Genomic DNA, 16,471 nt, shown 5'->3' with positions numbered 1-16,471 from the left:
GTGCTGTTCCTGAGCCACAGCCTTAACGCTGTGTGTTAGTTATTCCCACTGGGCCAGAGGTCACGTCACTACCTAGCAGCCCCTCTGAACACCAAACGCTCCCCCCCAACGCTTCAGGCTCAACTTCAACGTTCCCCGATGCCTGTGATTGACGGAGGAGGGCGACAATGGAAACTGGCCTTGGAGAGATCCCATGGTCTGGGGGCATGCCATCCAGCCTGCTGAGCCTCACACTGGAGCGGAGCGGCCTGTTTGTAAACAGTCCCAAGCCTCAGCCACGCTCACACTTCCTCCCCCTGGACAGACCCGGGGCGGCAGGAAATTTGGACCGTTGGTCTGCGTACATGCGTGCATGGCCGGCCCTAGCTTTCAGCACCATTACCTCAACACCACATACAGGAGCTGGGGCCTCAGGCCTGGGCCCTTTGATGTCAGAAGGCTTTAGATAGTTGAAGATGCAGTCCGGGATCTTAAGCACTTACAAATTCGTAACATATTGTACAAATTTGAATTGCATTTTTGTTTTGAATATACTGTATATATTTTTTTGCAGGATGTAACATTTCATACTAAATGGATGACACAGAACACAATTGTGCACTATTTTTTGGGGACCTGTTTTGGCTCATGAGCACTCCTTTCAAAACTCCTGGCTGAAATGATAGAAAATCTCTCGAGCGTCACTTTAAGCTACACAGGGACAGCATATACTCTACCCTGCCTGTAAGGCCTCAATACAGCACGCTCACCATGGTCGTGTTCACAGGCACACTAAATGTTCAAACATTTTGCAACTAAAAGAGCGTGTCTTATTGGACAGTTCCAGGTAGTCCATCCCCGTTTGGTGCCTAATGAACACGACCCAACAGCCTCTGGTGTCATTTTTAAAACCGTTGAAACATCTGCAGATTCACTGTTTGAAGCTTTGCACGGTGCGACAAGGACCGGGACTATGCAGGGAGAAGTTGTGCCGACAAGGACCGGGACTATGCAGGGAGAAGTTGTGCCGACAAGGACCGGGACTATGCAGGGAGAAGTTGTGCCTACAAGGACAGGGACTATGCGGGGAGAAGTTGTGCCTACAAGGACCGGGACTATGCGGGGAGAAGTTGTGCCTACAAGGACCGGGACTATGCGGGGGGAAGTTGTGCCTACAAGGACAGGGACTATGCGGGGAGAAGTTGTGCCTACAAGGACAGGGACTATGCGGGGAGAAGTTGTGCCTACAAGGACAGGGACTATGGACAGGGGGGAGAAGTTGTGCCTACAAGGACCGGGACTATGCGGGGAGAAGTTGTGCCTACAAGGACAGGGACTATGGGGGAAATTGTGTCTACAAGGACAGGGACTATGCGGGGAGAAGTTGTGCCTACAAGAACCGGGACTATGCGGGGAGAAGTTGTGCCTACAAGGACAGGGACTATGCGGGGAGAAGTTGTGCCTACAAGGACAGGGACTATGCGGGGAGAAGTTGTGCCTACAAGGACCGGGACTATGCGGGGAGAAGTTGTGCCTACAAGGACAGTGACTATGGGGAGGTTGGAGGACAGTTGTGCCTACAAGGACCGGGACTATGCGGGGAGAAGTAGTGCCTACAAGGACTGGGACTATGCGGGGAGAAGTTGTGCCTACAAGAACCGGGACTATGGGGGAGAAGTTGTGCCTACAAGGACAGGAACTATGCGGTGAGAAGTTGTGCCTACAAGGACAGGGACTATGCGGGGAGAAGTTGTGCCTACAAGGACAGGGACTATGCGGGGAGAAGTTGTGGGACTATGACTATGTGGGGAGAAGTTGTGCCTACAAGGAAGGACCGGGACTAGGACAGGGACTATGGGGAGAAGTTGTGCCTACAAGGACAGGGACTATGCGGGGAAAAGTTGTGCCTACAAGGACCGGGACTATGCGGGGAGAAGGGAGGACAGGGAGTTGTGCCTACAAGGACAGGGACTATGCGGGGGAAGTTGTGCCTACAAGGAACGGGACTATGCGGGGAGAAGTTGTGCCTACAAGGACCGGGACTATGCGGGGAGAAGTTGTGCCTACAAGGACCGGGACTATGTGGGAAGAAGTTGTGCCTACAAGGACCGGGACTATGCGGGGAGAAGTTGTGCCGACAAGGACAGGGACTATGCGGGGAGTAGTTGTGCCTACAAGGACAGGGACTATGTGGGAAGAAGTTGTGCCTACAAGGACCGGGACTATGCGGGGAGAAGTTGTGCCTACAAGGACAGGGACTATGCGGGGAGAAGTTGTGCCTACAAGGACAGGGACTATGCGGGGGGAAGTTGTGCCGTAGTTAGTTCGACTAACCTATTGGGGACAGTAGAAAAGGTCACTGAACGTTACCACGTTAACATTTAGATGACCTGTTTTTCCTGTGCTTCACGTATCATTTATGGAAAGAAACACTTTTTTGTTTTCAGAGAGATTGTAAAGAGAGTTGGACTTGTGTTGAACTCATCAGTGTTTGGCTGCCATGACATTTTAACAGGGCAGTCTGGGATTCAAGGGGCTACAGGTGAGTGGGAGTGCTTAAGCAGGATAAGCCTTCCACCTCTCTCTGTAGCCAGCATTGAAATGTTGACTTATGGCATTATAAACCCTCCCTAAGCCCCTTGTGAAATCTGCCCGCTTATATTCATATCAGGGATAAGCCGTGCCTCTCTGCTATTGATGTGGTGGAGCGAGAGAGATGGGGAGGGAGGGGAGTGTTGAATGTGACTGTCCCATAAAGAGTAGGAATGGTGTAGTAGCTGTGTACCGTTGACTACAGCTGTAGGCTAGACTAACTACAGCTTTAGACTAGACTAACTTATCGCTTCTTTGGCTGCTTAGCTGAAAGATCGATTTTTGACTCCTGCTCGCTCTCTCTCCCTCTTGTCTCTCTCCTATCGCTCTTCTACTTCCTCTCTCTTTCTCTCTATCCCCACCGTCCCACACACGCACACTCCTCTTCCCCTCTCTCTCTCTCTCTCTCTCTCGCCTCCTCATCTCCTCCTTAGCAGCAGTGGAATGAGCAGGCTGAGGCGGGGAGATGCCTTACGTGGATCGGCAGAACAGGATCTGTGGCTTCCTGGACATCGAGGAGAATGAGAACAGCGGCAAGTTCCTCCGACGCTACTTCATCCTGGACACCAAGGAGGGTAGCCTGGTGTGGTACATGGACAACCCACAGGTAGGACAGCAGAGGAGTGCACACAGAAGCAGACTCAGACACACGTACACAGAACAGATGCACACACATACCCTTGGACGTGTAGTTCTGGACTACATACATTTCACAGGGTAGTGAGAGCTGTGACGCTCTCACTACCCTCAACAGTCATCATTGTCTGTCTGTTTGCTTAATGCATGCATTTAGGCTGATGTCATTACTTGAATGGGCAGCGGCTGAAGCTGACTCATGTACTTCCTGTGTGCACTGTAGTAGGACAATGGCAGTAGGATGGATTGAATAGCTGCTTGTGTTTGGACTGAGCTAATCTCATAACGTGTTGGACTGGATTGATCTGTCTGGTCTGGCCAGACCACTCTGGGCCCCATCAAGAAGAAATGTGTGTGTCATCTGCTGGGGAGATGATGCTACATCTGGGATAACACTCCCCCCCCCACACACACACACTGCAACCCGTACGTCTGCCCAGCCGCCCCGTAGGTCCATTACCTGTCCCCCCCCCCCACAGAACTCTACTCTCGTGACGTGTGAAGTAAGGCTCATGACTTGAGCTTTTTCATCTCTGAACTTCTTATGGGATTTTACGCTGCCGTCGTAAAATAAAGCTGCTTTACAGTTGGAACAGTATAATAGTGCTCTATAGCAGGGGTACTCGCGTACTATTTGAGAAGGTCTGGTCACCCAAATTTCCTAGGTGGCAAAGGTCCAGGTGGATAATGTAATTCATCGGCGTAGTAACAAACCCCCCCAACGCAACCAATGCCCCCCCCCAAACTGTTCACACCCCTCTTATTGGCGGAAGTAAATGTTGCTGTTTTAAAGCTAATTTCCTGCAATTATATGCGTTCTTCCATGTCTTGTGTGCTTGTGATACCGGGGTCGAAGCCTAACCGTTCTGGTCCGTATTGACCCCGTTCTGGGTCCGGATCCGGTCAGTGGTCACCCAGTTGAGTATGGAGGCTCTATAGTATAACAGCAGTGTTACTGATTTGGACATTCCTTTACATGGCATAAAATGACAAGAGAAAGGATTCATCTTGTAAACCTGATATAGATGCTAACCAATCAATCAAACATTGATGTAAACAGAAAAAAAACTCTCCTGAGAATGCTGCTTTGCAGGCCCTTTAAATGCATGTCATCTTGTTTGGCTGGGAGTGGGAGCTCAGTGAGGAATACTTGTACAAAGACCGATTTGGTCATGCCCCCCCAAAAAAGATGTAATTTATTGATGCTGCCCTGGGCTCTGAATTATTTAATTCAGTTTAGTTTCCATCTCGTTCTCCAAGACCCGCTAAAAGATTCATGCTTTATCACTGTTGAATTTCTTTGATTCTCAGACAGTTTTCAGACTCTTTAAGTTCTGCTCCCAAGTTCACTCCGGTTCTATTCTCCTCCGAACCTTCTCTAGCTGTCCCTTTTGTTTTCCTGTTCTACCACTGTTCTGTTTAAGCACTTGATATTATATTGTTATGTTTTCAGGTTTGCGATCTCACAATTTCTCTCTCCTCTCGCTCTCTCTCTCTCTCTCTCTCTCTCTCTCTCTCTCTCTCTCTCTCTCTCTCTCTCTCTCTCTCTCTCTCTCTCTCTTGCTGTCTCTGTCTGGTGTTTAGAACCTGCCCAAAGGAGCTGAACATGTTGGCTCCCTCAAACTCTCTTACATCTCAAAGGTCAGTCAAGTTGTCCAATTATATCTTGTCTGACAGACACAGACATGGCAAACCAGTCTTAGGTGTGAACATCTGGTGTTTCCCTTCGGTGTTTATTTATTTGGTGGTGGCAACCGTCGTGGAGAGCTGTGGGGGTCGTAATAGCCGTGGTCAGCCCATTGGCGTGGTTTAAATAGGTCCATATTTGGCGGCAGAGAGAGGAATGTGCAGTTTTATTTTGTTGGCACATTTCCTATTATTCTGTACATTTTTCCATGTAGCTGAGACATTTTTTTTTCCTTTGTGAAAACAAATTTCCCGCAATTCTATACATTTTTCCATGGCTAATTCTGTGTTCTTATGCTCAAACATTATAATATAAAACCATTGGGGACGCCAATCGGGGTCCCTGGGGATGTGCCCTGCGTGTCCTGTCAGTAATCCAGCCAACACAAAAAATCTCCTAAATTCTTATTTATTTTTAAATTCTCCTTCACAGTCGAGCTTTTATTTATGGGGTTTTCTAGTTGTTAAAGATTTATATTATAAAACAATATGTAGGTAAAGGACCTAGTCTACATACTTTCTGTTTAGTCATTTTAAGGTTCTACTGAAAGTGTTTTTCTATCCCAAAAATGAATAGCAGCGGTCGGTCGGGTGCCGTTGCTAAGTGCATATATGGGAAACATTAACATCTGCCCCACTTTCACTCATTATCTTCCTCTCTTCCTATCACTCTCTCTCCTAGGTGAGTGATGCCACCAAGCTGCGACCGAAGGCGGAGTTCTGCTTCGGTGAGTCCTACAACCTCTGAATTTGACACAGTGGATCCGTGAACCAAATGTTTGTGACACTCAATGGGGTTTTTTATATGTGTATGAGTACTGTATGTTTTGGCTAGCGCAGTGGTAAGTATTGTCTCTCAGGTTGGCGCTGGTTGGTTGCATTGTGCTGTCTGAGGGGGCTGTGAAGGAGGAAGCAGGGGGCACTGGGGAGGGAGCGTTCAGGGTTTGGTAGTAGGCTTGTAGCAAGGAGGCCCCTAACCTTCAGCTATTGTTCATCAGAGTAGACCGGACAAACACACTGTAGGGGGCTTTGTCAACTGCTCCCCAGGGGATTCAAATGAGAAACCAGGGCCTCGTAACATGTGCTTTACACACACACACACACACACACACACACAATACTTAGGGTCTTCAGTGTCATTCTCTCAGGGCCCCTTCATACTAATTGGACTAGAATGAGTTAGTTCACTGAGGTGGATGATGTGAGGCCCCGTGCAGCTCATAGATGGTAGCCAGTAATTGCACTGTTCACCTGTCCTCTCCTTCGACAGTCTCCTTTTCCCTCTTTTCCTCCCTCCCTACGTTGCGGAGGTTTGGATGGGACAGTTTCCTATATGACGTGCTGTTGTTCAACAGGCCCTTTGTCCCTCAGCGGCACCAGTCAGGAGTATAGCTCCCCCACACTCAATAGAAGGAAGCAGTAGGATGAACCGCCTGTGACTGCAAAGCGCTGGCTTGACCCAAGCAAGTCATTGGATGAGGGGGGTGTTGGGGTCTCGCGCTTTCCTGCATGACAGGATGCTGGCGTCCCAATCGGAACCCACCCTCTCTAAATCTCTGGGATATTTTTAGCCTCGTTATTTGCATGATCCAGATCCACTTTTGGATTCCTCCCCCAATAGTCCCATCAATCTATTCCGCCACTACACAGGGGGGGTGCTCTGGTGAAGCATTGTGAGGCTCATAGAAAAACTGAGAAGTTAAGTGGGATGGTGGAAGACTGATACACTGAGTGTACAAAGCATTAGGAACAGCTGGTTTTTCCATGACATAGACTGACCAGGTTAATTCAGGTAAATGCCATGATCCCTTATTGATGTCACTTGTTAAATCTACTTCAATCAGTGTAGCTGAAGGGAAGAAGACTGGTAAAAGAAGGATTTCTAAGCCTTGAGACATGGATTGTGTATGTGTGCCATTCAAAGGGTGAATGGGCAACACATACGATTGAAGTGAATTGGAAGGGGTATGGTAGTAGGTGCAAGGTGCACCGGTGTGTGTAATAATGGTGGTTAACATGCATTTTGAATGATTACCCCATCTTTGTACCCACACATACAATTATGTGTAATTAACCTTTGGATGGTGCATCAATTCACCCAGTCACTGCAAAGATACAGGTGTCCTTCCTAACTCTGTTGCCAGAGAGGAAGGAAACTGCTCAGGGATTTCACCATTTTTTAAAACAGTTAGAGTTGAGTGGCTGTGATGGGAGAACTGAGGATGGATCAGCAGCATTGTAGTTACTCCACAGTACGAATCTAATTGACAAAGTGGGAAGAAGGAAGTCTGTACGGAGTAAAACATATTCCAAAACATGCATCCTGTTTGCAATAGAGCACTAAAGTAATAAAGTCATTTTTTTTCTTCTTTTTTTTCTGAATACAAATAATTATTTTTGGGGGGGCAAACACAACACATCACTGTGTACCACTCTTTATATTTACAAGCATGGTTGGTGGCTGCGTCATGTTTCTATTTATTTGATTTAACATTTATTTAACTAGGCAAGTCAGTTGAGAACAAATTCTTATTTACAGTGACTACGTTAAGGATATGCTCGTCATCGACAAGGAGTAGGGAGTTTGTTAGGATGAAAAGAAACGGAATAGAGCCAAGCACAGGCAAAATCCGAGAGAGAAAACCTGGTTCCGTCTGCTTTCCAACGGACACTGGGAGACAAATTCACCTTTCAGCAGGACAATAACCTAAAACTCAACTTGTAACACAGTCAAATGTGGAAATAGTCAAGAAGTGTATCACTTCATTATCACTGCATTTTATGGATGGCGTCTAGTTACACTGTTTATGGGAAATAGTGTATTGTAGTGTACGGCCACTGGAATATGTATTGATTAGTGTCTCTTGAGGGTTGTTGAGGGCATCAGCAATGGTCCAATTGATAAAAGGCTGGATTTGTATTTATTTTTATAAATCACCAATTGCATCATTTCTATTACATTTGTTAACCAGCCACTGAACTAATGGCTACAGAATGATTAGGTGACATGTTTCATGAAATAACTTGTACGGTTAGAGAGCATCATGTTTAAAATCACGATGGCCAGGGACAGAAGAGCTTGTAATCACCAAGGTTCCTTTTGAGAGATGGTTTGTGTTTGTATGTCTTTGTATCCAGAATATTTGTTTTATTAATTGCCATCTGTAATCGTCTGTTGTATAGCAATGGCCAGCATTCTAAAGGTGTCCTCTGTCATTTGTTGAGTTATCCCAGGAAGTTCCAGATTTGGATCACTTGGACTTGGACTATTTCCCAGTATGACAAATTTCACTAAAACAACCACAATTTATGTTTCGTAACATTATTGTTTCAATGATAGTGCATCATCATATTTACCAAATTCCGTGTTTTTTTTTATTTTTTATTTTATTTATTTCACCTTTATTTAACCAGGTAGGCCAGTTGAGAACAAGTTCTCATTTGCAACTGCGACCTGGCCAAGATAAAGCATAGCAGTGTGAGCAGACAACACAGAGTTACACATGGAATAAATAATTAACAAGTCAATAACACAGTAGAAAACAAAGGGGGGAGTCTATATACAATGTGTGCAAAAGGCATGAGGAGGTAGGCGAATAATTACAATTTTGCAGATTAACACTGGAGTGATAAATGATCAGATGGTCATGTACAGGTAGAGATATTGGTGTGCAAAAGAGCAAGTAAATAAATAAAAACAGTATGGGGATGAGGTAGGTGAAAATGGGTGGGCTATTTACCAATAGACTATGTAAGACCAGATCCACCCAATACAATGTTCCATTGTTGTTTGAAACGGTCATTTTCAATGAGAACATTTACATTAAACTTGTCTCATCATTCCTTTATCAGCCTGCAAACATTCTATTGCGTAGACTCCCATAAACAAGACATAGAAAAGTATGACTATTTTGGAGTGGCTATCATATTTTAATACCATCAAACCTTTGCCACCCCAAAGCGGACACATTTGACCTCTGGCCCGTGGACTAGTAGATTGCTATTTGGGATGCAATAAAAGTTCTCTCTCTGGATTCTGAACTTGGGATCCTGTCGACTGTTAACCGCATGATATTCTCTGAGTGTCAGACTAGTTAGCAGGAATATATTACAGCGACGCATGTGAACCTAACTGACAGAACAGCTACTGTTCTCTTTTTGAAAACTGACCGGAATCTATCTCTATCTCTCTCTCTCTCTCTCTCTCTCTCTCTCTCTCTCTCTCTCTCTCTGTCTGTCTGTCTGTCTGTCTGTCTGTCTGTCTGTCTGTCTGTCTGTCTGTCTGTCTGTCTGTCTGTCTGTCTGTCTGTCTGTCTGTCTGTCTGTCTGTCTGTCTGTCAAGTCATCAATGCTGGTATGAGGAAGTTCTACCTCCAGGCCAACGATCAGCAGGATCTGGTAGAGTGGGTCAACGTGCTCAACAACGCCACCAAGATCACAGTGAGTGCCCCTCCCTGCTACCTGTCATAAGTAGCACTTTGTCACAGCACCACCTCCTGTAGTACAATACTGCTCCCATCTCAACCCCTCTGGGAAGGATCTGTTATTCACAATGAGGATGTGTTAGCCCATTTCAGCCAGCGTGAGTGGAAGTTTTTACAGGACAAGAAGGGCGTGATGAAGGAGGATGACAAGACAAGGGCATACCACGCATGTGTCTACTGTCAAGTCAACAGGGGAGAGACATACCTTATGAAACAGTCATTGCACACAGTGTTATGGTCTGCTGGGACCAGTAGCCCATATCTGTCTCCTAGAGGGCATCGAAACCCCTCTGGACGGGGGGGATAATTTCCATGAGTGCGTCACTGACGGCCAGGGCAACGAAAGTGGCTTACTCTGCTCCTCTCCCTCTCCTCTGACTAGCCCTGGAATACACGCCTGCACACATACACACACACATACACAGGCAGGCACTTACACGCGCGCACACACAGACCAGAGCAGGCAGGACAAAGGGGAAGGCGTGTGTCGTGAGTCACGGACGGTCTCTACAGATTTGAGGGCTTCTGAAAATAACGCTCTCTCTTTGAAACGGCAGTGCAGGGACAGAGCAGAGCTGTGTGCCTGTGGATCAGCTTTCACAAAGATGCATGGAGAGGATGTCTCACTCCAATTACTCTTAAACCACATCCATGTATGAGGCAGGGACTGGGCGTTGAGTATAGTAACGAAATAATGAACTTTTATAATGACTTCAATACAGTGTTGTGCTCGTCATTGAGTTATATCCTGCTGCTGACAGACTGCAAAACAGTCTCACTGTTAGTCAACAAGCTCCCGTACACAGTCTCACTGTTAGTCAACAAGCTCCCATACACAGTCACACTGTTACTCAACAAGCTCCCGTACACAGTCTCACTGTTACTCAACAAGCTCCCGTACACAGTCTCACTGTTACTCAACAAGCTCCCGTACACAGTCTCACTGTTACTCAACAAGCTCCCGTACACAGTCTCACTGTTACTCAACAAGCTCCCGTACACAGTCTCACTGTTACTCAACAAGCTCCCGTACACAGTCTCACTGTTACTCAACAAGCTACCGTACACAGTCTCACTGTTACTCAACAAGCTACCGTACACAGTCTCACTGTTACTCAACAAGCTACCGTACACAGTCTCACTGTTACTCAACAAGCTCCCGTACACAGTCTCACTGTTACTCAACAAGCTCCCGTACACAGTCTCACTGTTACTCAACAAGCTCCCGTACACAGTCTCACTGTTATTCAACAAGCTCCCGTACACAGTCTCACTGTTACTCCACAAGCTCCCGTACACAGTCTCACTGTTACTCAACAAGCTCCCGTACACAGTCTCACTGTTACTCAACAAGCTCCCGTACACAGTCTCACTGTTACTCAACAAGCTCCCGTACACAGTCTCACTGTTACTCCACAAGCTCCCGTACACAGTCTCACTGTTACTCAACAAGCTCCCGTACACAGTCTCACTGTTACTCAACAAGCTACCGTACACAGTCTCACTGTTACTCAACAAGCTCCCGTACACAGTCTCACTGTTACTCCACAAGCTCCCGTACACAGTCTCACTGTTACTCAACAAGCTCCCGTACACAGTCTCACTGTTACTCAACAAGCTCCCGTACACAGTCTCACTGTTACTCAACAAGCTACCGTACACAGTCTCACTGTTACTCCACAAGCTCCCGTACACAGTCTCACTGTTACTCAACAAGCTCCCGTACACAGTCTCACTGTTACTCAACAAGCTCCCGTACACAGTCTCACTGTTACTCCACAAGCTCCCGTACACAGTCTCACTGTTACTCCACAAGCTCCCGTACACAGTCTCACTGTTACTCAACAAGCTACCGTACACAGTCTCACTGTTACTCAACAAGCTACCGTACACAGTCTCACTGTTACTCAACAAGCTCCCGTACACAGTCTCACTGTTACTCAACAAGCTCCCGTACACGGTCTCACTGTTACTCAACAGTGTAGCAGTGTCTCTCTGAAGCCCCCAGGCTAGAGTTGATGGAAAATACACTAACAAGCAGGCAGGGAGTACATCACATCACTACAGAGACTGCAGAGGGACACATCTAACAATCTATCGGAGCATGTTGTCCACTCTGCTGGTCCTGGACTCCTGGCTCCTGATGCACTCTGGGAGTTGATGTTTATTTAACATGTTCCAGGTGCCAAAGTCGGGGGACGGCCAGCCCAGTGCAGAGATGCCTCAGGAGGTGCTGGGTTCCATGAAGCAGATCTCCTATAAGACGGAGATCATAGGAGGGGTACCCATCATCACTGCCACACAGGTAAGGAAGGATCACCAGTCTGGCCCAGCACTTAACGAACCCTAACCTTGCCCACTCATATGAACATGCGTAGAGTTGCAAAAAAAATTAAGTAACTAATGAAGTTCTCAGGTTTTTCAGAAGTCCTGGTTAGAATATTCCTGGAATCAAGAAGGAATAAGCAGGATATCCATGATTCCTTCACCTGGGATTTCTAGAGAAAGTGGGACATTTCTGGGATTTTGGGAGAGTTACCGAAAACTTCTGGACATATCTGACATATTTAAGTCATATCTGACATATATTTGAAGGCCACCTACTCTGTTGTGGCTTGGAGCACTTCAGTCAAGTGTGGTTTCAGACAGTTACAGGCAAGGACATTCCGAGACTTGTCCCGAAGCCACTCCTGCATTGTCTCGGCTGTGTGCTTAGGTTCGTTGTCCTGTTGGAAGGTGAACCTTCACCCCAGTCTGAGGTCCTGAACGCTCTGTAGCACGTTTTCATCAAGGATCACTTTGTGCTTTGCTCCGTTCATCTTTCCCTCTGGGTCTCCCAGTCCCTTCCGCTGAAAAACATTCCCACAGCATGATGCTGCCACCACTTCATCGTAGGGACGGTATTGGCCAGGTGATGAGCGGTGCCTGGTTTCCTCCAGATGTGATGCTTGCCATTCAGGCCAAAGAGTTCAATCTTGGTTTTATCAGACCAGAGAATCTTGTTTCTCATGGTCTTGAGAGTCCTTTCGGTGCATTTTGGCAAACTCCAAGCAAGCTGTCATGTGCCTTTTGCAGAGGATTGGCTTCCGTCGGGCCACTCAAACAAAAAGGCCTGATTGGTGGAGTGTTCTAGAGATGGCTTTCCTTCTGGAAGGTTCTCCCATCTCCATCAGTGTGACCATTGGGTTCTTGGTCACCTCTCTCTGATCAAGGCCTTTCCCTGCCGATTTCTCAGTTTGGCCGGGCAGCCAGCTCTAGGAAGTGTCTTGGTGGTTACAAACTTATTCTATTTAAGAATGATGGAGGCCACTGTGTTCTTGGGGACCTTCAATACTGCAGAAATGTTTTGGTACCCTTCCCCAGATCTGTGCCTCGACACAATCCTGTCTCAGAGCTCTACGGACAATTCCTTCGACCTCCTTGCATGGTTTTTGCGCTGACATGCACTGTCAACTGCGGGACCTCATACAGACAGGTGTGTGCCTTTTCTAAATCATGTCCAATCAATCGAATTTACCACAGATGGACTCAGTCAAGTTGAAGAAACATTTTCAAGGATGATCAATGGAAACAGGATGCACCTGAGCTCAATTTCAAGTCTCACAGCAAAGGGTCTGAATACTTACTGTATTTAAATAATGTATTTCTATTTTTATTTTTTTTGAATGAATTTGCTAACATTTCTAAAAACCTGTTTGTCATTATGTAGTATTGTGTGTAGATAGTTTTTTTTTTTAAATCAATTTTCGAATAAGGCTGTAATGTAAGAAAAAGTGAAGAGGTCTGAATACTTTCCGAATAAACTGTCAATAGACGGTCTGTCTGAAGGTGTCCATGAATCAGGCCATCTTTTAGCTAGACAGACAATGACAGACATTGAATGTAGTGTTCCACTGACTGAGGAGCTCAGTCACTGTATGTTTGCTGCTGTGTATGAGCTATGAGCAGTACAAATCATATCCTGTCTTGTGCTGGTATCTGGTGTATAGCCAATAGTAGCTGAAAGTGAAAATTCACATCCAGATGCTCAAGCTATGGCCTCTGATGTCACTTCCTGTGTGGGTGGTGGTGGTGCAGTGGGCCTCAACTTCTGCTTGACACATGCAACAGGCAGTGAATTCTCTATCATATCTCTAGCCACTGTAGACGATGTGGTGGGGGGCTTTTCCCACACTCTTCTGATTCTGCATGTCTGTCTGTGCGTTGGCGTGCCAGATTGGTTTTGTAGTTGTGTGTGTTTTATTTATTAAACTTTTATTTAGTAGTGGGAAATGCAATGAGACCAGGGTCTCTTTTTCAAAGGTGCCCTGAGCACAGCAGTACAAGAGTATGAAAAATCGAACTAAGATTAAAAATATAGATTGTGTTTGTACTTCGTACACTTATAAACTCAGCAAAAAAAAGAAACGTCCCTTTTTTCAGGACTCTGTCTTTCAAAGATAATTAGTCAAATTCCAAATAACTTCACAGATCTTCACTGTAAAGGGTTTTAACACTGTTTCCCATGCTTGTTCAATGAACCATAAACAATTAATGAACATGCACCTGTGGAACGGTCGTTAAGACACTAACAGCTTACAGACGGTAGGCAATTAAGGTCACAGTTTTGAAAACTTAGGGCACTAAAGAGGCCTTTCTACACACTCTGAAAAACACCAAAAGAAAGATCCCCAGGATCCCTGCTCATCTGCGTGAACGTGCCTTAAGCATGCTGCAAGGAGGCATGAGGACTGCAGATGTGGCCAGGGCAATAAATTGCATTGTCCTTATATGAGACTCCTAAGACAGCGCTACAGGACAGACAGCTGATCGTCCTCGCAGTGGCAGACCATGTGTAACAACACCTGCACAGGATCAGTACTTCCGAACATCACATCTGCGGGACAGGTACAGGATGGCAACAACAACTGCCCGAGTTACACCAGGAACGCACAATCCCTCCATCAGTGCTCAGACTGTCTGCAATAGGCTGAGAGAGACAGGACTGAGAGCTTGTAGGCCTGTTGTAAGGCAGGTCCTCACCAGACATCACCTGCACCTATGGGCACAAACCCACCATCGCTGGACCAGACAGGACTGGCAAAAAGTGCTCTTCACTGACAAGTTGCGTTTTGTCTCACCAGGGGTGATGGACGGATTCGCGTTTATCGTTGAAGGAATGAGCGTTACACCGAGGCCTGTACTCTGGAGCGGGATCTATTTGGAGGTGGAGGGTCCGTCATGGTCTGGGGCGGTGTGTCACAGCATGATCGGACTGAACTTGTTGTCATTGCAGGCAATCTCAACGCTGTGCGTTACAGGGAAGACACCCCTCCCCCCTCATGTGGTACCCTTCTCATCCTGACATGACCCTCCAGCATGACAATGCCACCAGCCATACTGCTCGTCCTGTACGTGATTTCCTGCAAGACAGGAATGTCAGTGTTCTGCCATGACCAGCGAAGAGCCCGGATCTCAATCCCATTAAGCACATCTGGGACCTGTTGGATCGGAGGGTGAGGGCTAGGACCATTCCTCCCAGAAATGTCCGGGAACTTGCAGGTGCCTTGGTGGAAGAGTGGGGTAACCTCTCACAGCAAGAACTGGCAAAACTGGTGCAGTCCATGAGGAGGAGATGCACTGCAGTACTTAATTCAGCTGGTGGCCACACCAGATACTGACTGTTACTTTTGATTTTGACCCCCCCTTTGTTCAGGGACACATTATTCAATTTCTGTTAGTCATGTCTGTGGAACGTGTTCAGTTTGTTTCATTTGTTGAATTTTATGTTCATACAACAATTTACACATGTTAAGTTTGCTGAGAATAAACGCAGTTGACAGTGAGAGGCCGTTTCTTTTTTTGCTGAGTTTATGTGTATGTGTCCTCCCTCCTTCTCCGTGGTGCAGGAGCAGGGCGACGGGGGGCAGAACGGAGCAGACAGGGGGGGCCTGCGGAAGGCCCACAGCCAGCTGCCCTACTTCCTGGGGCGGGGGGTGCAGGACCAGGCGCTCATCAAGGCTGGATACTGTGTCAAGCAAGGAGCCCTGGTAGGTAGACAGTAGAGGAAGATGCTCTCTGGGGGGAGGGGAGAGAGTGATGTAGCAGCCTACACTCAAAACCATGGATGTATTCAGGAATGCAGTGGAAAACGTTTTGCACAGACAATGAAAATGAGTGTTTCTTATTGGACAAGTCCAGGTAGTCGCTCCCTGTTTTTGTCCGTTTTTCCCTTGGATGGTACCTAATGAACACACCACAGGCTCAGAGAGATTCTCTGTCAGCTACAGGCATTTAACACTACCAGTGCCGTGTGTTTGTTGTTGTGTTAGGATGATGATGAGTTAGAAAGCAGTGGGATTCTGACCAGATATTTTGGACACAGCCAGGGTGCTGAGGGTGAATTATATCCCTCATTGTTGTTTTACCCTTAACCTACCTTACCTTCTCTTATCCCCTATAAATAGACCATATTAACCACAGTGATCCAGCCATTCTAAAGCAAACCGTGGTCCTATACAATATCAGAACAGCAATCATTTAGCCACGCTCTTAGCAAGTCGAAGGATTTGGAGGTGCTGGAAATGTTGATATCCACTTTGTATATGACTTTCGAATGTTTGTAACTTTCTCTTGCGCAGATGAAGAACTGGAAGAGGAGATACTTTTTACTGGAGGAGAACGCAGTCAGCTACTTTAAGTCAGACCTGGTGAGTGGGAATGTCTCTTCTCTCCACCGCTGAGGCTGTGAGCGAGGTGACACACACTCCACATAAAGTGTCCTTGAGCCGCCCACCCGCCTGCCCCATCACACACACATGCAATACAAAGGCGCTGTGTGACCCCGTTGGCCAGCAGTTCGTCTTTGTGTTGCACCTGTGTTTCACAGACCCCTAGAGCCCCGGACAGACGGACACACACACACACCAATCAGATAAGAGTTGACTCCAGGCCTGTGCATTGTTCACGGCTCCCAAAGCTCTTGGCACAGCCACTAATAAATAGGACTTCCAAATCGAGAAGCCTGGTTTTGACTTCTCCTCTATGAGGGAAAGGTTAGATTCCTTGCGTTCACATTCTGAACTGTGGCTAAATGACTGCTAGATTGTTGATAG

The 16,471-nt window shown here is 46.7% G+C and overlaps 1 protein-coding gene across 4 annotated transcripts in view; it reads left to right on the top strand.

The window, feature by feature from the left end:
• Positions 1-16,471, top strand: part of plekha1b (pleckstrin homology domain containing, family A (phosphoinositide binding specific) member 1b) — a 37,323-nt gene that overhangs the window by 14,594 nt on the left and 6,258 nt on the right. For 3 of the 4 annotated variants that reach the window (XM_024387682.2, XM_042305948.1, XM_042305947.1), the window contains exons 2-8: positions 3,006-3,178; positions 4,792-4,848; positions 5,576-5,621; positions 9,236-9,333; positions 11,560-11,682; positions 15,266-15,406; positions 15,998-16,066. In XM_024387682.2, the coding sequence (XP_024243450.2) occupies positions 3,038-3,178; positions 4,792-4,848; positions 5,576-5,621; positions 9,236-9,333; positions 11,560-11,682; positions 15,266-15,406; positions 15,998-16,066 (675 nt within the window). In that variant the 5' untranslated portion in view covers positions 3,006-3,037. The remainder of the gene's footprint in view (positions 1-3,005; positions 3,179-4,791; positions 4,849-5,575; positions 5,622-9,235; positions 9,334-11,559; positions 11,683-15,265; positions 15,407-15,997; positions 16,067-16,471) is intronic. The other variant, XM_042305946.1, reaches the window with a different exon arrangement.

The sequence above is a fragment of the Oncorhynchus tshawytscha genome, linkage group LG25 (assembly GCF_018296145.1).
Source record: "Oncorhynchus tshawytscha isolate Ot180627B linkage group LG25, Otsh_v2.0, whole genome shotgun sequence".
NCBI lineage: Eukaryota > Metazoa > Chordata > Actinopteri > Salmoniformes > Salmonidae > Oncorhynchus > Oncorhynchus tshawytscha.
The sequence above is the reverse complement of the archived record's forward strand: the minus strand, read 5'-3'. Positions and strand labels throughout refer to the sequence as shown.